At 39.1% G+C, this 20,686-nt stretch overlaps 1 protein-coding gene across 1 annotated transcript in view; it reads right to left on the bottom strand.

Annotated features, from left to right (window-relative positions):
* Positions 1 to 15,421, bottom strand: part of TTC13 (tetratricopeptide repeat domain 13) — a 53,377-nt gene extending 37,956 nt beyond the window's left edge. The window contains exons 1-4 of the mRNA XM_036828086.1: positions 15,379 to 15,421; positions 14,546 to 14,640; positions 10,606 to 10,681; positions 7,290 to 7,360 (exon numbers count right to left, since the gene is read on the bottom strand). Of these exons, the coding sequence (XP_036683981.1) occupies positions 7,290 to 7,360; positions 10,606 to 10,681; positions 14,546 to 14,640; positions 15,379 to 15,421 (285 nt within the window). The remainder of the gene's footprint in view (positions 1 to 7,289; positions 7,361 to 10,605; positions 10,682 to 14,545; positions 14,641 to 15,378) is intronic.
* Between the last annotated feature and the right edge of the window lie 5,265 nt (positions 15,422 to 20,686).

The raw sequence follows: 20,686 nt of genomic DNA, 5'->3' as shown, positions 1-20,686 counted from the left end.
CTGATGCATTCCTTTTAATTGTTTAAAACAAACACACATACAGTTATAATCAGAAAAAAAATGTGTTAAGTAAGATGTATTACAGAAAATAATAGAAAACTTTACTGTCAATTGAAAATATTGTATTTAAATAAATAAAGAGAAAATCTATTATAAATTATAGAAAATTTAGGAGATGAAGAAAAGCACAAAAAATAAGGTAAAAGGCACCCTACAATCCTGTCACCCAGAGATAACACTTTAAACATTTAAATATTCCTCTGGGGACTTCCCTGGTGGTGCAGTGGTTAAGAATCCGCCTGCCAATGCAGGGGACACAGGTTCAAGCCCTGGTCCAGGAAGATCCCATGTGCCGCAGAGCAAATAATCCCGTGGACCACAACTACTGAACCTGAATTCTAGAGCCCGCGTGCCGTAACTACTGAGCCCGCGTGCTGCAACTACTGAAACCCGTGCTCTGCAACTACTGACACCCGCGCTCCTAGAGCCCGTGCTCCGCAACAAGAGAAGCCACCGCAGCAAGAAGCCCGTGCACCGCTATGAAGAGTAGCTCCAGCTCGCCGCAACTAGAGAAAGCCCACGCGCAGCAACGAAGACCCAACGCAGCCAAAAATAAATAAAATTTTAAAAATAAATAAATAAATAAACACATAAATATTCCTCCTGGCTTAAAGAAAGGCAGAGCAAGTAGTTTGAGAGGGATACAGGTACAGAGGGTGAGGAGAAGCAGGAAAAAGAGTTCCCCACTGAGGAATCAAAGTCAGACGGTCTTCACGCTTCTCCCTAGCAACGGCACCTGCCAGAAGACCGAACAGTCAACAGAGCGGCACCTCGGCCAGGCTGGGTGGGGCTGGTGAGCCCACGCAGCTCACGCCTGCTGACGACAGGCCTCCAGGGAGAGGAAACCCCACTTTCAGAGAAGCTTTTCTCCTCAACTGAGGAAAATTTTATACCAGATGACAGGAGGTTAGTTAGAAAAAAGTGCATTTAAATAAAGAGTTATTCTGCTTGCGTGACGGGCATCTCCATACACCCTGTGGCCACTCCAGCCACCCTGGGAGGCGTCCTCATGTCCCCAGCCAACGTGTCTACTCAAGATATCCCGGTGCTTTCACCTGCTGATCGATCAGCCACGGCCCAGTTCACAGCTTTCCTCTCCCACCTGGCTACTGCAACGGCCTTAAGCACGCTCTTGTTTCTTCCCATCCAGGCTCCAGGCCCACACTAAGAGCCACCTCAGGGTGATCATGACACTCCCCTGGCGGAGACCGCTCACTGCCCCCCAGCGCCTGCACTAGCAACATTCAAACATTTTCACTCTCACCCACAGTAAGAAATACATCTTACACCGTAACCCAGTACACTCGTACGTATATACATAAACACGCACACAAACACATCAGAAACAAAAGTTTCACTGACGTCGCATCAAGAGCCTTATTACACAAAATGTAATCTGGTATTTCCTCGTCTGGTGTATTTCATTAAAAAAATGCTAGTCTTGACTCACCAATTAATTTCAGGGCCCACTAAAGGGTAGTGCCTCATAATTTGAAAAACAGTGAGGTAACATTCAAATGCCTTTGCAAAATTTACTGATCATTTTCCTGCCTCTCTGTTCACCTCCTTCCTCTGCCCCACTCACGATTCATGCTCTAAAAATTAGCTTAATGGGACTTCCCTGGTGGTCCAGTGGTTAAGACTTCGCCTTCCAATGCAGGGGCTGTGAGTTCCATACCTGGACAGGGAGCTAAGATCCCACATGCCTCACGGCCAAAAAACCAAAATATAAAACAGAAGCAGTATTGTAACAAATTCAATGAAGACTTTTAAAAAATGGTCCACATCAAAAAAAAAAAATCTTAAAAAAAAAAAAATAATAATAAAAATTGACATTACTTAGTAGTTCCCTAGATACAACAGGGTCTCCCAAGCTCGGTGCATTTGCAAATGCTCTCATCTGCCTGAAACACCCACCCACGGCCTCTGTGCCCAAGAAAGTCCTTCAATCCTTGAACCCTCTCTTCTGACTCCTTCCAGATGCCCCTGGAAAATAGATACGCCCCTCTCCTCTGTTCCACTATATGTCATAGGGATGTGAGTCATTCATTCAACAAATATTTACTCAGGGCCAGCTATAAGCCATGTCCCGGCCCACGTGCTATCAATACCATAGTAAGCGAGAACCAACACAGAAGGCAAAAACGATTCTTGCCTTCTTGGAGCATAGCCAAAGAATCACAGACATAAATGTAAAGTTATACCTTCAGTAAATGCTAGAGTGATAAATGGTGCTTTTAGAAAATGTATAAAGACTTGAACAAGGTTAGGAAGGATTTCCTAAGGAAGAGATACCTGGGCTGAGATCTGCAGAGGACGGGGGAATCCCAGAATGACTGGTCCAGGCAGCGGAGGCAGACGGTGCAAAGGCTCAGAGGGAAGCGGGGAACACGGCATCTCCAAGCTGAGGTTGGAGAGGCAGGTACGGACCTTATTAAGGATTTTTATCTCTAACTTAAAAGTAGCAGCAAGGTATACGTGTGTTTAAAGTACATGTTTGTACGGTATGTACATGTGCGTGTGTGTGGAGGGTGTGAGGAGAGAAGCCAGGAACCGAGAGCCCCATCTGTCATCTGGCAGATGGAAGCGGCTCAGCCGTGGTTTGAACAGAGCCAGGAGAAGCAGATGGACAAAGGAGATACTTGGGAGGCACACAGACAGAGCTGGTGATGAAGTAAGTGGCACACACATGTGTGGAACGTGTGGCCTCACATAGCCCTGCGGAGACGGTGCCATTCACTGAGCTTGGCGACACTAGGATACGAGGAGGAATTCTTTTTCAGTTGTGGCTGGGGAGGATCTGGTGGGATCAGGGGAGAGCAGGCAGTCGATTTGGAACCCGTAATACTAGACTATAACTATGATAACTACCACGATAACTAAACATCCTTCTGTGTGGTTGGAAGAAAATTCTGAAAAGAAGAGTCAGTCGAATGGAGAAAACCTAAATACATTACAGATGCACATGTTTGTTTTCTCTATTATTCAATTTACACGTTCTTTTTAGAATTTCTTTCCGACAGCGTAGAAGGATCTAAAGTTATTGTGGTTGTTACCATACCACAGTATAGCCTAGTATTACAGGTTCCTAAATTTAAATAGTAGATTTTATTGCTTTTTTTGATTGATACAACTTTATTCCTTTATCACTGGCTTTGGATGTTAACAAGTCAAAACTCTTTCTTTATGAAACGTCACAATGAATTATTGTTTCAAAGAAAAAACAATGTTTATTTCTAAAAACAAATTGAGCTCAGAATATCATTTCAAAGTATTTTTGAATACACAAGTCTAATAATATTTACACTTTATAAAGTTTTCAGAATTTTAAATGAATTAAATTAAACTAATATTTCAATCGTCCAATATTACTTTATGCAAATGCAAAATCATGGTATAATAAGACTGTTATCTTACTGGATCATGTCCACTTAGATGTCTCAATTCTCAAAAGAATCAATTTTTTTAAACCCATAAATGTCTAATTTACCATCTTCATTATATTATTTACATAGTGATTTTAAAATTTACAAATATTTATTTTTCCACCACAAGGTTGGCTTTTTGTTAAAACTCGAAAGTCACTGGATCAAAGACAAACGAATAAGTCAAAAACGTCACTGCACAGCAATGTAACAAGGATTAAGTTCTGTGTAAGTGGCAGGCGCACATACATATGTACATAAAAGATGGTTACAAGATCATGTGCAGAGGAATGTTTTACACTTTGTCTGCTAATGTAAAAAAGAAACAAAGTTCTTTCATGAATTCAATTCCACCAGAATCAGATCAGAATCAGATGACCTCAAGGTCACACAACTAACAGCAAAGGCCAACTGTCTCATAACACTGTCACAGCACTTACGTCGCCCAGCCCTGCATGAGCATCAAAGCAGCACAGACATCAGGAAAGGGTCCCACTTTCAAGAACACTACGATAGAAGTGCTGACACATGTGGAAGTGACACAAGGACACTGACGTGGAGACAATACTAATTGACACGCTTTTAAAATCAAGAGGTTCCAATGAAGACGGACAGATCTATTAAGTCTTGAAATTGTGCTCTGTTGGAAACCTTGATGCTCAAGGAACACTGTATTCCTTTATAGACGTGCCAAACAACCATACTTGGATAAATATTCAAAGGAACAGTTTGAAACAACAAAGATTATGGAAATAGCCCGTAAGTTTGTTCTCTGATGCTGGAGCTAAGACCACAAGAAAGTATAAAAGCTTTACATCAAAAGGTCACTCTGGAATATGAGCGGCCCTCATGCATAGATCCAAATTTCACATTAAATGATCTTATATAAATGGTGAATATAATAAAATCCTAGCCCCCATGGCCCCATCTGTCTTCAGCTTTCTATGAATGGAGTCCGATTCGATGCACTCCTGTTTCACCCTGGAGTTCGCGGGCTGTCCAAGAGAAACACTTTGTCAGGAGATAACAAGCTAAAAAAAACTGGAAAAGCTTGTCTGTGAACAGTTATCACTGAAGATTTGTTAAAGGATGTTTATTGGCTTAAAAATAAAGAGTTTTCGCACATGTGGAAGGGTCCTGCAAGGAACAGGTGAACATCTGATAGCACGTACTGACAAAAATTGACCCTCTGGTGACGCTGAGCTGAGTCCTAACTTGGCATCCCTCCACGCTTGCAGAAACGCTTCACCACTATTCTGAATACTGGATACGAAAAAGTATTGCTGGGGTAAAATTCAGTTTCATTACTGCAAGACCCAGTATTGCTGTATTTGCCAATAAAAGAAAAGGAAGAGCAGTTAGATGTAAAGAATGGTCATACTTTAAAAATACAACATAAAGAGACTGATTTATGCAAATTCTGATTCATGGTAAGAAAAGGAGTTTTGGTCAATTAGAGAAGTAGCAATAACTATTCTTTGGACACTTGCTACCACGTGGTTGTACAGTTTCTTGATGAGATTGGCTATCAAAAATTTGAAGAAATCAATGAAAAGCTCTTAAACAGGAATTATGTGCATCAGTTTCAAACATAAAGACCAATATGGAAAAGTTATGTCCAGAAAAGCAGGATCAGATCTCTTATTAAAATTTTAAAAAAGAATTTTAGCACTTAATATCAAACCTTTGTATTTATCATAGTCATATAACATAAAGAAAATGTGACAGATTTTCACCAAGCTCTATCTGGATGCCTCTAAATTTGCTCCCGCTTACTCCACTGTGTCATATGATTTTCCACATGTGTTATAATGCAGAAGAGGCTGGGAAGCACTGAAACAAAGGGGAAGAGAGACATCCCCAAGGAGAGCACCAGCAGGAAAGCCAAAGGCATTGAATTCCCACGTAAAGACGTGTTATGAATGACGACGCAGTCTTGTCTTCTGTGGACCCGTAGCATTTGAACTTTCTGCGGCTCCACCATCCTCTATTCTTGCCCCATCGTAGCTTGAATCACCAAAATCACCAGTCCAACCTTATAATCCACACATTCTCAAAGAAAAATTTACCAGTCGAAAGCAACCCAACGCAGATTGATGAAAATGTTATATCAAACTTCAATATATTAATATCTTTTCTTAGCACAAAGAGAAAAACTCTGATCTACTTTCTGAATGCAATTGCAAGAAAAATAGGTTTTACAATAATAAATGGACAACAGAGATATTATAGAGTCACTAAAATGACTGTAGAGAAATACTGAAAAACATTTATAAAATTAAGTAAAAAAGTAATACAAAATAGTACATAAGTTCAGATTATAAAAAACAAATGCATACTTTGAAAAGGCCATAAACTTAAATAATGGTAGAGGGGCAGAATTAGGAAATTTTTTATTACTTAAAGTTTTTTCTTTAACGTTGTTATATTGCCTTCAGCTAGACTGATAACAATATTTTTCAAAAAGTTAAATGAATTGCTAATACGTCTGCAAGCCTGTACTGTTGTCTTCTGTTGGCTACCGTAAATTAACTGACATTTGCTCCTATAAATGTATCAAAACCTCCCTTTCAAACCAGGGTGTTAAAGTGCTTTCTTACCTTTTTAAATACTGCAATGCTAAACAGAAAGGCGAGTTTTAAAACTTTATAATCTACCCATTGCACTTTAAACTCCAATGAAGAATATTATTCCATATGACCATTCAAACACATAGCTGCTTGGATCTAAGCACTTTAAAGTAATAACTATAAAAATATCTTATTGATTATTTGAGAGTGAAGATAGAATTGTCAACATAATTAATCATATGTTTAAAAAGAGAAAACAAAAGCAGAGCAAAAATTTCAAAAATAATACTTTAAAATTAAGTCTGCCTGCTGGATTGTAAACTATCTATTGGCTCTTACTGTATTAGCACAGATGAATATGCCAGAATGGTCCTTTGAATAGCTGAAATTAACTGAGCACTTACTATGTGCCAGGCACCTAGTAAAGTACTTTTTAAGATATTTCATTCAAACTGAACGAGAATATTTTTGGAGGTAGTTATTATTATGCCTATAATCCAGGTGGTTAAATAACTTGCTAGTAAGCAGCAGAGTAGATGAGAACTTGGGTATTTCTAATTCTACCTGACCCTCCTGGACAGAGAATGGATAATGGCCAGGCATCTACCAGAGTACAGTTAAATCATGACCCGAGATACACAGCCAGCAATGTCAGGCTGCATTGCAGGTCTCCTAGGCAACTCTTATACTTGCGTATGAAAGCACTTGGTCTGTACCGGATTTTAACACAGCCATCAATCAATAGATGCCCAATACTTCCACTGAAGAGTCTCATAATTATACTTTAAGGTGAGAAACAAATCCACGAGTGGACTTAAGTATGCAGATCAACTCCTGCATGGAGAGTAAACATCCGTAACTCCAAGAATTTCCAGTGTCCACATCTCATGGGAGATATCAAGATAGAGAGGAAAATGAGCTGAAGCTAACGTTTGTCTTTTTGAAACTTGGTTTGAATCTCACCTCTGCCACCTGATGGTGGGGAGACTACAAGCAAATTGCCTGATCTCCTTAGATCTCATTTTCCTCCTTTAAAATAAAGTAATACTGCAAAGATTAAATGAGAGCATGTTACAAGGCCTGCACTAAGAGAGTGCTCGGTCAGGGCTGATTTCCTTTACTTTCTTGTAAAATCTTAAAATCCATGTTTTATTGCAGCACTTTAGCTATGCATAAGTCCATATTTTTGTCGTGACTATAAACTTGCAATTAAATAATTAAGAAGAAAAATTACCTGAAGCATTGTTGAAAAATGTCTTATTGCTTCATCATAGAGACCACTGCCAATCAACACATATGCAATAGCTATGAAAAAATACAGAAACATTAAAGGAACGAACAAAGGATCTCAGACTGGAATTGGTAACGAAATTCTTTACCAAATCTTAAAAGGCAGCTCCAACGACTAGAAGCAGTTAAAGAAAACCTAGAAGTTAATAAGACGTAATTGAATTCTCCTACCACTCAGCACTTGCTAATCAGTCGTCTAGTTCCATCTAGATTTAAATTATTAAAGCCATCTATAAAACATCTGCCTACAAGAAGTAATTATCTTTTTCTAAGCCCATCACTCACTTTCAAATACCAAATAATCTTTATGATGTCTCTTATCTATGTATACAAAAGAGCTAGTAATAAGCCTGAATAATATCCATATAACATGGCAATGTGACTTGACTGTGAAAGTTGGAAGAAATACCCAAATAGCATCACATATCTCGATTCCTGCAGGTGCTGAATTTACTGCCAATTACCTAGTAAGAACAAAAACAGAGGCTCCAATTAATATATATTAATATAATGCTCAACTGTAGATATAATTCACACCACTGCAAGAGACCACTAGTCTTTTCCCTAGCTCTTCTATTCAAAATATAGTCAAGACACTACTCAAAATATACTCTAAAGATCACAAATAGTTTTTAATCAAGTTGTTTATGTAAGTGGTATTTTGAAATTAGAGCCGTGAATATCTCTTAAAACATGGCACAATTTTGACTAAACTTTTTCACCTGTCAAAAAAACCAATAAATTTTAATATTCTAGATTACATTTCTATCTATAATATTTGCCCTCTCTAAAGCCCCAAATATCCCTGAAAAATTGTATTCCTAACTCAATATAATACTATTTTGATCATATTTCTTTGCAAAAAAAGCTTTATGCAACCCTCTAATTCAAGGACATAATTACGTGTTCAAGAAGATGGGCAACTAAAACTTTTAATGTCATTCAGAGTTTAAATTCCCTGAAAGTAAAAAGTAGTAAAAACAGTAAATGCAGAAAGAGATTCAGAGTATCTTTATAACTAACCTGAGAAAAGTAAAATTCAGAAACATCGAGTATCATAATAATATGAGAGCTTTTGGGGGCATTCTTCAAATGAAAAGAGGACTGTTTTCATCCTAATTTCTTTGAAAAGATAATTAAGCTCAAACTCCTATTCAGAATAATGGGAATGGATACTATTCAGGTAGTTGTAGCAGACAAGGAGATAACCAGAGACCTCTTCGGTGGAGATCAGCAGCATTAGTAGTAAAAACAACAACAACAACAATAATAGTTACACGTACAGTACTTTTAATACGTGCCAGGCACAATCCTAATTATATACATGTATTATAACCCATTTACTCCTTAATTACAGTGAGGTAGGTGCAACTGTCATCCCCATTTGCAGACAAGGAAATGAAGCATTTAAACTGTCCAAAGACAGCATGCAGTGAGACAAAGGAAACAGGCTGCTTGGCTCCAGGACCCACCCTCCTCACCAACACGCTACCCTGAGAAAAATCTGGGCTGCATTGAAACTACTGTGCACGGGGCCGGACTGCAAAATGGCTTGAATTCCTTGATTGGATGAACAGGGACTGAAACATAAACTTGTGCATTTTTGAGTGTAGGAAGATCCTTTAGAAAGCCAAGATCTGGGCTCAGATTCTGGCCCCACCACTCACTGGCTGTGTCACCACGGGGACCTCAGTCACTCTCATGACTCTCTGGGTCTTGCTTAACAAGCCTGTAGAAAATTTTCTTAGATTCCTTTCAGATCTAAATTTTCAGAATTTCCTATCTATCTTCCCATAATCAGTAAATATCTGTTGAATGAACAAATGAATAAGTGACCCATAAAAACAAATACGGCTTTAGCGGATGTTATACTTAGGAACATGTTGAAAATTGTCGTCCTTGGCTAGCCTACTGAACTCCACTCAAATAAAATCAAATGCAGCTCTCAAATCTTTCCATCTAAAAGTAAATATTTTTTTGAGAAAAACCCAAAAGTATGCATTAAAATGTAATCTAAATCTTGGACAAATATAAATAACTATTCGTACTAGGATCTAAATTTGGTTGTGGGAGTTCAAAAAAATAAAGAAAAAACTAGGAGAGCTGGAATCTCCCAGAAATTGTTAATAACCAGCAATTCCACATCTCCCCACAACATGTATGTTGACAGAGGTCATTTTTCCAAGAAAAAAAAATACTGAGGTTCAAAAGCTCCTAAGCCAGCTCAGGGCTTATCCTATCCCAGGGTGTACTAGGATTATTCTTAGAGCCCAGGACAGGCCTGGCACACGTTAGGCTCTTAATTCAGTATTTAATAAATGAATATAAGGCTGAACAGAATCCAAGGACTACAACAGAGACCAAATCTGATGCCTTAAAGGATAATTAATTCTCAAAGTCCACTCAAAGAATATAAACAAAAAGGGATTAATACTTTCAAAATAGTCAACTCTCAGTTATCTGCACTAACAAAGGAAGAAGCCAATACAAGAAGTGCTCAGTCTTAATATACAATGCGTATGGCAGAAGAAAGGATAAAATGGTTATGTGTAAATTGGACAGAAAAAAATTTCTGCAGGTGCTTTGGGCCACCAGGCAACATGCAGGAGCACGCACTTAGGTGAAATCTGTCCAGCTGCAGTGTTCAGCGCTCTATTCAATTTTGTTTCCACTCTTTCAAGTGTGAGCTGACTAGGCACTGATGGAGACACACCCAGAGCATATCAGACACTGGCGAAACCAGACCGTTTTGAGACGTGCCTTGAACAAGCCAAACTGCATGACCCATTTGCAGATTAGAATGAACTCAACTTTCTACACCCACATGCTTAGACCCAACAATAACTGATTGGCCCCATGAGTAAAATTAACTCAAACCTAGCTACTTTATTACACAGAAGACTGAAGTGGGTGTGATTCTCTCCTGCTTTCACTTCTCTATTGTTCATATTTGATGACAGCACACAAATAACCTTCTAATGAACGCTAATAGCTCATAAGAACTCGTTACCATAATTATTAATCTCCATAGAAACACAGACGTGGAACAGTCCTTACGGATTCCACCCAGACCTTTTATTTTATGACTTATAGTACGGAGACCCTCACAAGGGTTGAATGCCCTACCCAAGATCAAACCTGTCGTGCTGGCAGAGCCAGGCTCTGTGCTCTTTCTGCCTCACCATCCTGCCTACCTGATCTGCATCTGATCATAAATTCTAGGCAAATATCCCAGGAACAGCCCCCGAGTCAAGTCTCACCTAACTCTTCATTTGTGCTGTCATTATCAGTAGCAAATGGGAATCTCTTTTGTTCGGCAATAGACTTGGCCTGGCTCTGAAATAAAAACAAACATACATTTTAGCTTATCGCAGATGAGGAGAAACTTACCATGAAACCTGTATTTAAAAAAATTAAAGCTATATTTGATTTATATGAAAGCAAGAAAATCTTCACATTAAGTCATATCAATCATGTACTTCAGGGACACAATTTGTGCTGTAACTGATTTGCTTCCTCGCCTTATCACTAGTGGTTTTCGGTTTCCAGGAACACCTATCTTTTTACTTTCATGGGGATTAATCTTCCCGGCTGTTCCAAAGCTCCCTCCACAGACTACTCAGTGACATGGATCATGTTACAAAGATCACATTCTAATGTTTGGTCTCCAAAGTAGCTTGATAACAGAATATTTTTTTAAATAAATTTATTGATTTTTCACTGCGTTGAGTCTCTGTTGCTGCACGCAGGCTTTCTCTAGTTGCGGCGAGCAGGGCCTACTTTTTGTTGCGGTGCTCGGGCTTCTCATTGCGGAGGCTCCTCTTGTTGCGGTGCGTGGGCTTCTCATTGCGGAGGCTTCTCTTGTTGCGGAGCACGCGCTCTAGGTGCGCGGGCTTCAGCAGTTGTGGCTCGCGGGCTCTAGAGTGCAGGCTCAGTAGTTGTGGCACACGGGCTTAGCTGCTCCGTGGCATGTGGGATCTTCCCGGACCAGGGCTCGAACCCATGTCCCCTGCATTGGCAGGTGGATTCTTAACCACTGCGCCACCAGGGAAGTCCCCCAGAATATTGCTTTTTAAACTCTAAAAATATTTTAGAAGCAAGAGCTACAGGTTGTTGGGACTTCCCTGGGGGTCCAGTGGTTAAGACTTCGCCTTCCAATGCAGGGGGCCCGGGTTCGATCCCTGGTTGGGGAGCTAAGATCCCACACGCCTCGTGGCCAACAAACCAAAAAAAACCATAAAACAGAAGCAATATTGTAACAAATACGATAAAGACTTTAAAAATGGTCCACATCAAAAAAATCTTAAAAAAAAAGCTATAGGTGGTACAGGGATGACACCATAATAGGACCAGCAAAACCTGACCAAGAAACAAGACATGCTATTAAATAATGCATAGCAGGCCATGAACATAACCATCCTACTTGATGCATATGCAGACACGCATATGCACACTTGGCAGAAAAGCTAAAGCAAAAGCGGAAGCTACGGAAAAACAAAGTAAGTAAGTTAGCTTAGTAATTGGAATGATTTTATGGGCAGCAATGGTCCAACATACAAAATGACGGCTCTATTGTGTTTTGGAGACAAATCATGTCTGATTATGCAAACAGCTGTCACTTTGCCAGAAGATTTGACTGTCAACGCTAAGCTGTGATATGCTTAGCCTACAGGGTACACATTAAAATGATAACTTCATACCAGATTCACCTAAGATATGATTAAAACTTGTACACACACATAGACAGGAAAAGCTAAGATAATACAAGACTAAAGATGTCGCCTTTGGCAAAACTTTACAATCAGCACCCAGTGACATCTCAAGTATTTGAATTCCTCTTTTTGTTAATCCATTGTACAGATGCCTACAGGCATGTATGACAGCCAAATAATTCTACACAGGTGACTCTTCTGACTGATGGATATGCTCTTTAGCTAATGGTTGGTACTCATTAGCCATGGTCTCTTGGGCTTCACTGACTCAACAGAGTAACAGGTATTTCCACCTATATTCCCTGCACTCTTAAAGTCAAGACTGATGTCCAGATACAGAGTGGTTTTTGGTTTGCCTATAAAACAAGTCAAGAATAAGCTACCTCTACTTAGAACACAAGTTAAAAGATACAGGTCAGAAGGGCATCCCATCTCAGGAGACTCAGTTCTCACCTCATTCCATTCAGGACCCCAAACAAAATGAAACGCCTGAAAATTCTACTGCTTTGGGAATGTTTATACTTTATTTCTTCCAGTAAAACCTCGATGGCTAGAGGGGAACTCTGTCAGCTCTTTCTTGCTTTGCTCTATAGCTGGGAGCTTCCACACATGGGAACCTCATCCGGCTTCTTTAAGAAGTGGTAGATTCCACAACACGTGAGGGCAGCACAGCACTGTACATATTTCCAGGTGTGACCAGACACAAGTCCTTCCTCTTTACCAGCTGCTTACAGACAAACACGTAAGTGCAAAACATTTTCTACTTAATAAATTGCTTAGAGCCAAGGAAAGGGGTCTATAAACAACGCTTTTAATACTTTAAACACTTATTATTATTTCATCCAGTATTCAACAAAGGTCTTGGCAACCACTTGCCAAGCCTTTGTGCAAAAAGATGGGAAGAGAACAGAAATGAAATCCCATAAAAAGAAGAAATCATTTACTAAGCAACATTAAGAATATACTGAAGAGCGTATCTGATTTTAAAGTGCTTTTATTATATTAGAAATAAAATTTGTAACAGAAGTGGGCAGGAAAAGTATAGTACGGACAAATTAATTTCCTGACCAAAAAGAATCTTCCCCACGTCTAATACTGCATCTACAGATATCTTCTGTGTACAGAGTGGAGCAGCTATGATCAAGGAAGTTTAAACACACAACCCCACATTGCTAGTAGACTAACTCCAATCCACCTGCCAGGTCCCTGCTCATGTTTCAATTCCTGAAAGCTGTCTTGCCTGATACCCCGAACTTAAGGGAGATTATGTTGACCCTTTGTTTTTCCTTCGTATGATTTGCACAATTATACTTCTATGCTTACTTGTATAATTATTTGATTAGTAGCTATAGAGCCCTGAGTGCTGGGACCAAGCCTATCTGGCTCACCACTCTCTGCCTAAGTACTTACTTAGCTCAACGCTTGACAAAAATAGGTGCAAAATAAATATCTGGAAAATGAATGAATAAATGAAGAGTTTAACTCCCATGTTTTCAACCTAGGAAAAACACAAGGCCTAGACTGATAAGCTTTCCCCCATAGGTTACTAGCTAGTGCCATCTTAAACTGGAAAGGAAAACAGTAGATAACGTTTGACTTACTATCAGCAAGAAGGTCCCTAATAACTCTAAGAATCTAATCACTTCTCCAAGTGGGGATTATCCAGTTTCTAGTTAAATGTTTTCAGTGATGGCCAACTCACTACTTCACAAGTTAGCCCATTCTGGTTTGGGACAAGCTAATTCAAAAGTTTTTCCATAGACCACGTTGACGGCTATGCAATGAGTTAAGTAAAATCAGTTGATCATTCTCTAGTTTGCAGTTTCTACCCATATTGAGTAGTTCTTACATGAAAAGGCAGAGCTTGGTGTGGAAAAGAAAAGAGTATCCTAAAGGGAAATTTTAAACAAAAGAAGCCAACAATATCTATGTGGATGCTGAAGGAAAAGGCCTGAAGAAAAAATGTTAACCTTGGGCACTGAAAGAATAACAGCCTCACAGAATTAAGTGTGAACAAAAATACCCTGGCACCTTGAGGCAGGCGGGCCAGAGGGGGACACATGCTAGCACGATAGGCAGATGCACGTTACGTGGCACAGTGTCAGGTACTCATCCCTGGAATGGAGAGGTCTCTTGTACAGCTTAGTTGGTACTGATTAAAAAAACATAGATATAAAAGATACACAGGCAAAGGCTGGAAAAATAAGATTATACACTACCTTCAAATCCGTAAGGCTCCTAGAAATAAGGTTCAGCCGTGATCTCCTTTATTCCTTGGAACTTAAAAGTAAAGAGTCCTAGGTCCAGAATGACCAACCATCAATTCATAAGACATAATAATTCAATGTGACTAAACACCAGATGACCAATCTTTATCTTATGCAACTGGACTCAGCTCCTAGCTGATAAACAGACGCGATCTCCACCTTTTGGAACTAGTATCACCATGTTTCAGGTCACAGAAACAGAAGGCATAGAAGATGCATACCAGAATCTTTTCAGTGTTGAGGGAAAGCAAAGAGTCACAGGGTGGTGATCCTTTGGGTTCGCAGTCGGAGTCATGGAAGTTCAAAAAGGATGACTCTGAAAAGCAAACAGTCTTTGTTATTCTCCTCACCTTAGATTTATGGCTCTTAGGTCCTTAACTATGAGTTGCAATGTGAAGAATCCACAAACTCAAAACAAGGACAAGTGTACAAAACACTAAAAGGGGCATCCTGTCTTCCACCTCTACAAATGGGTAACACTTTATAGTTTCCAAGTATCTCACACACGCATCAGTGATTGTCCTCACAACAGTGAACACAGCTGTAAAGATCCTTTCATGGGATACCTCCTATGTGGCAGCATTTCCCAGAGGTTAAAAAAAAAAAATCACAAAGAGGGGAACAAAGTCAAGCCAGGAAGACCTGATGTTAAAAGGTATGTGCTAAGGATCTAGTATCCAGAATATCTAAAAACTCCTCAAATTCAACAAGAAAAAGACAACCCCATTTTAAAAACGGGCAAAGGACTTGAACCAGCAACTCTCCAAAGATATACAAACAGCCACTGAGTACATGAAAAGATGCTCTACATCATTATTAACTAATGAATGCAAATCAAACCACAAGGAGGTACCACTTCACACCCACTAGGATGGCTATAATTTTTTTTTTAACGGGAAATCACAAGTGCTGGCAAGGAGGCAGAGAAATTGAACCCTTGTGCAATGCTGATGGGGGTGTAAAACTGTGTGGCCACTGTAGAGTTGGTTGGTTCCTCAAAAAGTTAAAGACAGAATTACCACCTGGTCCCGCTATTCCACTCCTAGGTACGTACCCCAAAGAACTGAATACAGGGACTCAAGCACACATATGCACATGTTCATAGCAGCACTATTTACAATAACCAAAAGGTGGAAACAGCCTAAATGTCCACCAACAGAAAACGGATAAACAAATTGTGGTATACACATAGAGTGGAATATTATTCAGCCTTAAAAATGAATGAAGTGGGGACTTCCCTGGTGGTCCAGTGGTTGAGAATCTTCCTTCCAATGCAGGGGACGTGGGTTTGAGCACTGGTCGGGGAACTAAGATCCCACATGCCGCGGGGCAACGAAGCCGCACGCCGCAACTACTGAGCCCATGTGGCACAACTAGAGATCCCGCGCTGCGACTAGAGCCCACACGCTCTGGAGCCTGTGTGCCACAACTCGAGAGAGAAAACCCACGTGCCACAACGAAAGATCCCATGTGCCGCAACTAAGACCCAACGCAGCCAAAAATAAATATTTTTTTTAAAAATGAATGAAGTACTGATACATATTACAACATGGAAGAACCTCCAAAACAAAAACTAAGTGAAAGAAACTAGACACAAAAGGTCACATATTGTATGATTCCGTTTATATGAAATGTCCAGAATAGGCAAATCCATAGACACAGTATGCACCTTGGCGGTTGAAGGAGGGAATGGAGAGAAACTGCCTGATGGGCAAGGGAGTTTACTTTGGAGTGATGGAAATGTTTTGAGGTAATTGCACTACCTGGTCAATGTACTAAATGCCACTGAACTGTTCACTTGAACATGGTTGATTTTACATTATGTGAATTCTGCCTCAACAACTTATTTTTTAAAATATGCTCTAAGGCAGCAGTCATTAAAGAGCACAAAATTATGTTCAGGGAAGCACGTGAACCAATTTAGCTGAATTCTCACATGTGTGTATCCTAACGACAGGAGAAGGACATGATGGATCCAAGAGCCCTGGTGGGGAGCAGGGACTGAAGCCGGAATGTTACGTCTCACGAGGCACAGCGGGGTTTAAAGGATGGATGGGTTCAGACTGGCGGGCAGGAAGGGAATGGATAGTCCAGGCAGAATGAGTGGTGTACAGAAACACAAAGGCAAGCAAATGCAAAGGGGCAGTGAGCAGACCACCCTAGCTAGAGGAGGGAGTTGGTGCTGGAAAATAAAAGATATGAGTTTGGAAGGTGAGTGGTCAGACTAGGAAGTCATGGACCCAGAGAAAGCCTTTAGTCTGACAAGAATGAAGAACCAGCAATGCTTGCTGATAGGCAGTTGGATATACGTTAATCAATAACCTGTCACCCTTACCTTTTAAAAAAGATACCATTTGAGAACTCACCACATGTTGAGTACTGTGCAAAGCACTATATAGACATGGCTGTACTCTCTTCTAACAATCTCTCCACTTTATGGAATTCTTTTTAGTTTCAATAAATAAACATCTACATAATTTTATTTTTTATTGTAATTGAAGTATAGTTGATTTAAAATATTAGTTTCAGGTGTACTGATTTTTTTTTTTAATTAAAAATTTTTTTTTTATTTTTAGCTGCGTTGGGTCTTCGTTGCTGTGCGTGGGCTTTCTCTAGTTGCGGCGAGCGGGGGATACTCTTCCTTGCGGTGAGCGGGCTTCTCATTGCGATGGCTTCTCTTGTTGTGGAGCATGGGCTCTAGGTGCGCAGGCTTCAGTAGTTGTGGCACGTGGGCTCAGTAGTTGTGGCTCGCGGGGTCTAGAGCACAGGCTCAGTAGTTGTGGTGCATGGGCTTAGTTGCTCCGCGGCATGTGGGATCTTCCCGGAACAGGGCTCAAACCCACGTCCCCTGCATTGGCAGGCAGATTCTTAACCACTGCGCCACCAGGGAAGTCCAAACATTTACTTAATTTTAAATGTCTGCACAGTATTCCATTGCATGGAATTTAACCATACCCCTATCATTGGATAATTAGGATGTCCTTTCTTTTTTCCTTAATACAGACACTTTCAATGAGTATCCTTGGCCTATATTTTTTGCAAAATTACACAACTGGGCAATTAAACTAAAGTATAACATATGTAATTGCTGAGGCAAAGGGTGTAAACAATTTTAAGACTTTCCATATATATTGCTCCATTTCCATCCCAATACTTAATAATTTCATTCCCATTCGCAGCGTATAACACCACTATTTCCCTCTGTTCAGAGGAGTGCCATTCTTATCTTTTCCAATCTGAAAATAGTACTAGTAAGATTAAACTTTTGGTTTATTGGCCATTTGTATCTCTTTTGTAAATTGCTTATATCCTTTGCTAATTTGTAAGTCATCTGATCTATTCTGGCCTAAGATTTAGAGAAGAATTTCTAATTACCTACTTTCTAACCTCAGGACTACTTATGAAATTATCGATTTGAATGCCACCTTTATAACACATTATAGTCACTGGGATCTGTTTCTAGACTCTTTTTTTTAAAGGAATCTTTGAGATGATTTACATCTACCTTCTGCAATAGCTCTGACAGATGACTCTTCAATCTCTACATGGACATTTCTAAAAAATTATAGTAATTATTCACGGTCATTGTAGAAAATACAGAAAAATCACAAAATGTAAATAAAAGTCACTTAGAATACCACCACGCGCTGAGAACCACCATGAAAATTTTGGTGTGTATAATTAAGAGTGATAATTCTGAAATCAGGTGGCTGGGTTTGAATTCCTGTTCTCTGCCACTGCTTACTAGCTCTTAGCCACTGACTTAAGCCTCCTCAATCTTCAGTTTCGTCATTTGTAAAACAGGGTCAGTAATAAATTATCTACATCACAGGGGTGGTTGTGAGATTTAAATAAGGAAATATAAGTAAAGCATGTGGTATAGTTTCTGACACAAAGAAGGAGCTCAAAAAATGTTTGCTACTATTGTTATCATGAGGTTGTGAGAATTGAATGAGCTACATTGTTTTGTAAGCTGCCCTTTTAACTTAATAATATAATGTAAACACTTCACCATATGATTACGTTTTCTTCTACATTATTTAAATTTAAACTTGGTGAGATTATATATCATTTTAATTTAATACTTTAGACATAAAATTTCAATTCTCTACAATAAACCTGCATTTTGTTGTTTTGTTTTGTAAACTTTCTAATCCCTTATAATGATGTTTATTCTGACTTCAGTATCATTGTTTCAATTACTATAGCCTTACAATGAGTGCATACATGTTAATGTAAAAGCAAAGCCTCATCACCTTTTTTTAAAAAAAATTTCTTGGCTATTAGGATAAACATTCTTCCTTCAGATAAACTTCAGTCATTTTGTTACGGTTCCAAAACAAAAAGCTCTGTATGATTCTTATTAGAATTGCATTAAAATTGTAGATTAATGAGGGGAGAAACACTTGACTTCTTTACAAAATTTAATCTTTTATTAACCTATGTGGAATTTTATAATTTTTATACAGGATGTACACGTTCAAGTCTGTTGTGATCTTAAAAAAAAAAAAATCGCTTGATAACCACAGATTCATCGGTGGTTGAATCTATTATTTGTTGAGCATCTACTATGTTCCAGTCACGGCCTTAGCCTCAATGGTCGTCAAAACCATAAATGACCCCAGTCCTTGTATACAGCATTCAGTGGGGAAGCTGACAGTAATCAGAGCCACATAAAAAAATGTCAGAATGCAACAGTTTAAGAGTCATGACCTAGAGCATAATCAGGAGAAGAGGTGTGTGTGCTCAGGAAAAGCCTCCAGAGGACTGAGTAACGTCAGCTAATACCGATATAGTCACCGTGTATAAAGGCACCCTTCCAACCCCCATTTTAAAGAAGAGGAAAACGAGGCAGACAGCCTAAGCAATTTGCAAAAGGCCACCCTCCAGCAAAGCAATGGAGGTGTTGGTTGGCTGTCTGCCATGAAAGAGTGAAGGCAGATCTAAGCGAGATTAAGGACTTAAGAGGTGAAGGTCCATGGCAGGGTGGCAGGATTGGGAGAGTGGCCCAGGCAGAAATACAGCATACTGTTAATCTTCTGCCTTCTTAGCTGACTAGAGCTGAAGATTTCATCTGTCCACATTATTGAACTTTTAACAGCTCTATTAGTGTCTTCATTTACACGGTGGATAACTGAGCCATCTACACGTAATTATATCAAGGTCTTTTTTAATATTTACACTCACTTAGCATCTTATTTTACTGCACAAAACCTCCCCAAAGTGCTCAATAATACTAGTGATAAAAGGCACTCCTGCTTAGTCCTGACGTTAACATGTCATTTGATGACCCAGAATTTCCTCAACTTTTGACAGTAATACTTTTAAATTTAACATTTACAAACATCCAGTGGGAAGCTGCTCTATGTGCCTATTTTGACATTTACAAACATCCAGTGGGAAGCTGCTCTATGTGCCTATTTTGAGATTGATATATTTTACCATATAAAGGAAGGGTGGAGATCGATGTATTTTACCATATAAAGGAAGAATTCTCCTATTCTTTGCTTTACCCAAAATTTTAAATCAGGAAAGCTGTCTGAAATTTATCAAGTGATTTTGCATATTTCTTTATGATAATCATGATTTCTCTCCTTTGATCTATCAAGGTGATTAATTCAATTCCTTAAAAAGTTGAACTATCTTTTATACTTCTAGAATAAACTAATTGATCAAGGCAGATTATTCTTTTGTTTACTGGCTTCAGTTTACTAATATTTTACTTAGGATTTTTATAACTATGTTAATAGCTTTCTTTTCTCCCCCTGAACTTTATCAGATTCTGGCATCAGTGTTTTTTGCTGGTTTGGTAAGGTCTGTGATACAAAAATAGTTTGTTCTAGTTGTAACTAGAGTTGTCTGGAACAGGAGGTTAAATTTGTTCTTTAATCTAAAAATATTTAACTCACTATGGATTCAATTATTTTCAAATAATAACCCAACCAGCTGTATTTAAATGCTACAGATTTCCATGAAATTAGGAAAAGTCTGTTTTCTTCCTTGTTCAGGTCATACAAGTCATTTCATTGTGATTACTACAGAAATAGTCTCAAAACACATTACAGAATCTGATCTTTTTCTTCTACATCATCTTCCTGGATATTTCTCTACTGCTTCTTATTTTTAACCTATTAGCAGAGATTTCTGCACCATTGTCTCTTAAATTCTAACAGCCGCTACAGTTGTGCACATACCCCCTCATTCATTGCGTGCATTTGCATCTGCTCCCTACTTACACGTTAGCCTTATCAGATTCATCTATTTTATTCTTTAAAGAAGCAGCTCTTGCGTCTATTGATCCATTCCGTTGTTGCTCTGTTTCTAATTCATTTATTCTGGCTTTGTTCTTCTTAGTCCTGCAA

Source organism: Balaenoptera musculus, chromosome 16, assembly GCF_009873245.2.
Source record: "Balaenoptera musculus isolate JJ_BM4_2016_0621 chromosome 16, mBalMus1.pri.v3, whole genome shotgun sequence".
Taxonomy (NCBI): domain Eukaryota; kingdom Metazoa; phylum Chordata; class Mammalia; order Artiodactyla; family Balaenopteridae; genus Balaenoptera; species Balaenoptera musculus.
This window is presented reverse-complemented; position numbering and strand designations above follow the sequence as displayed.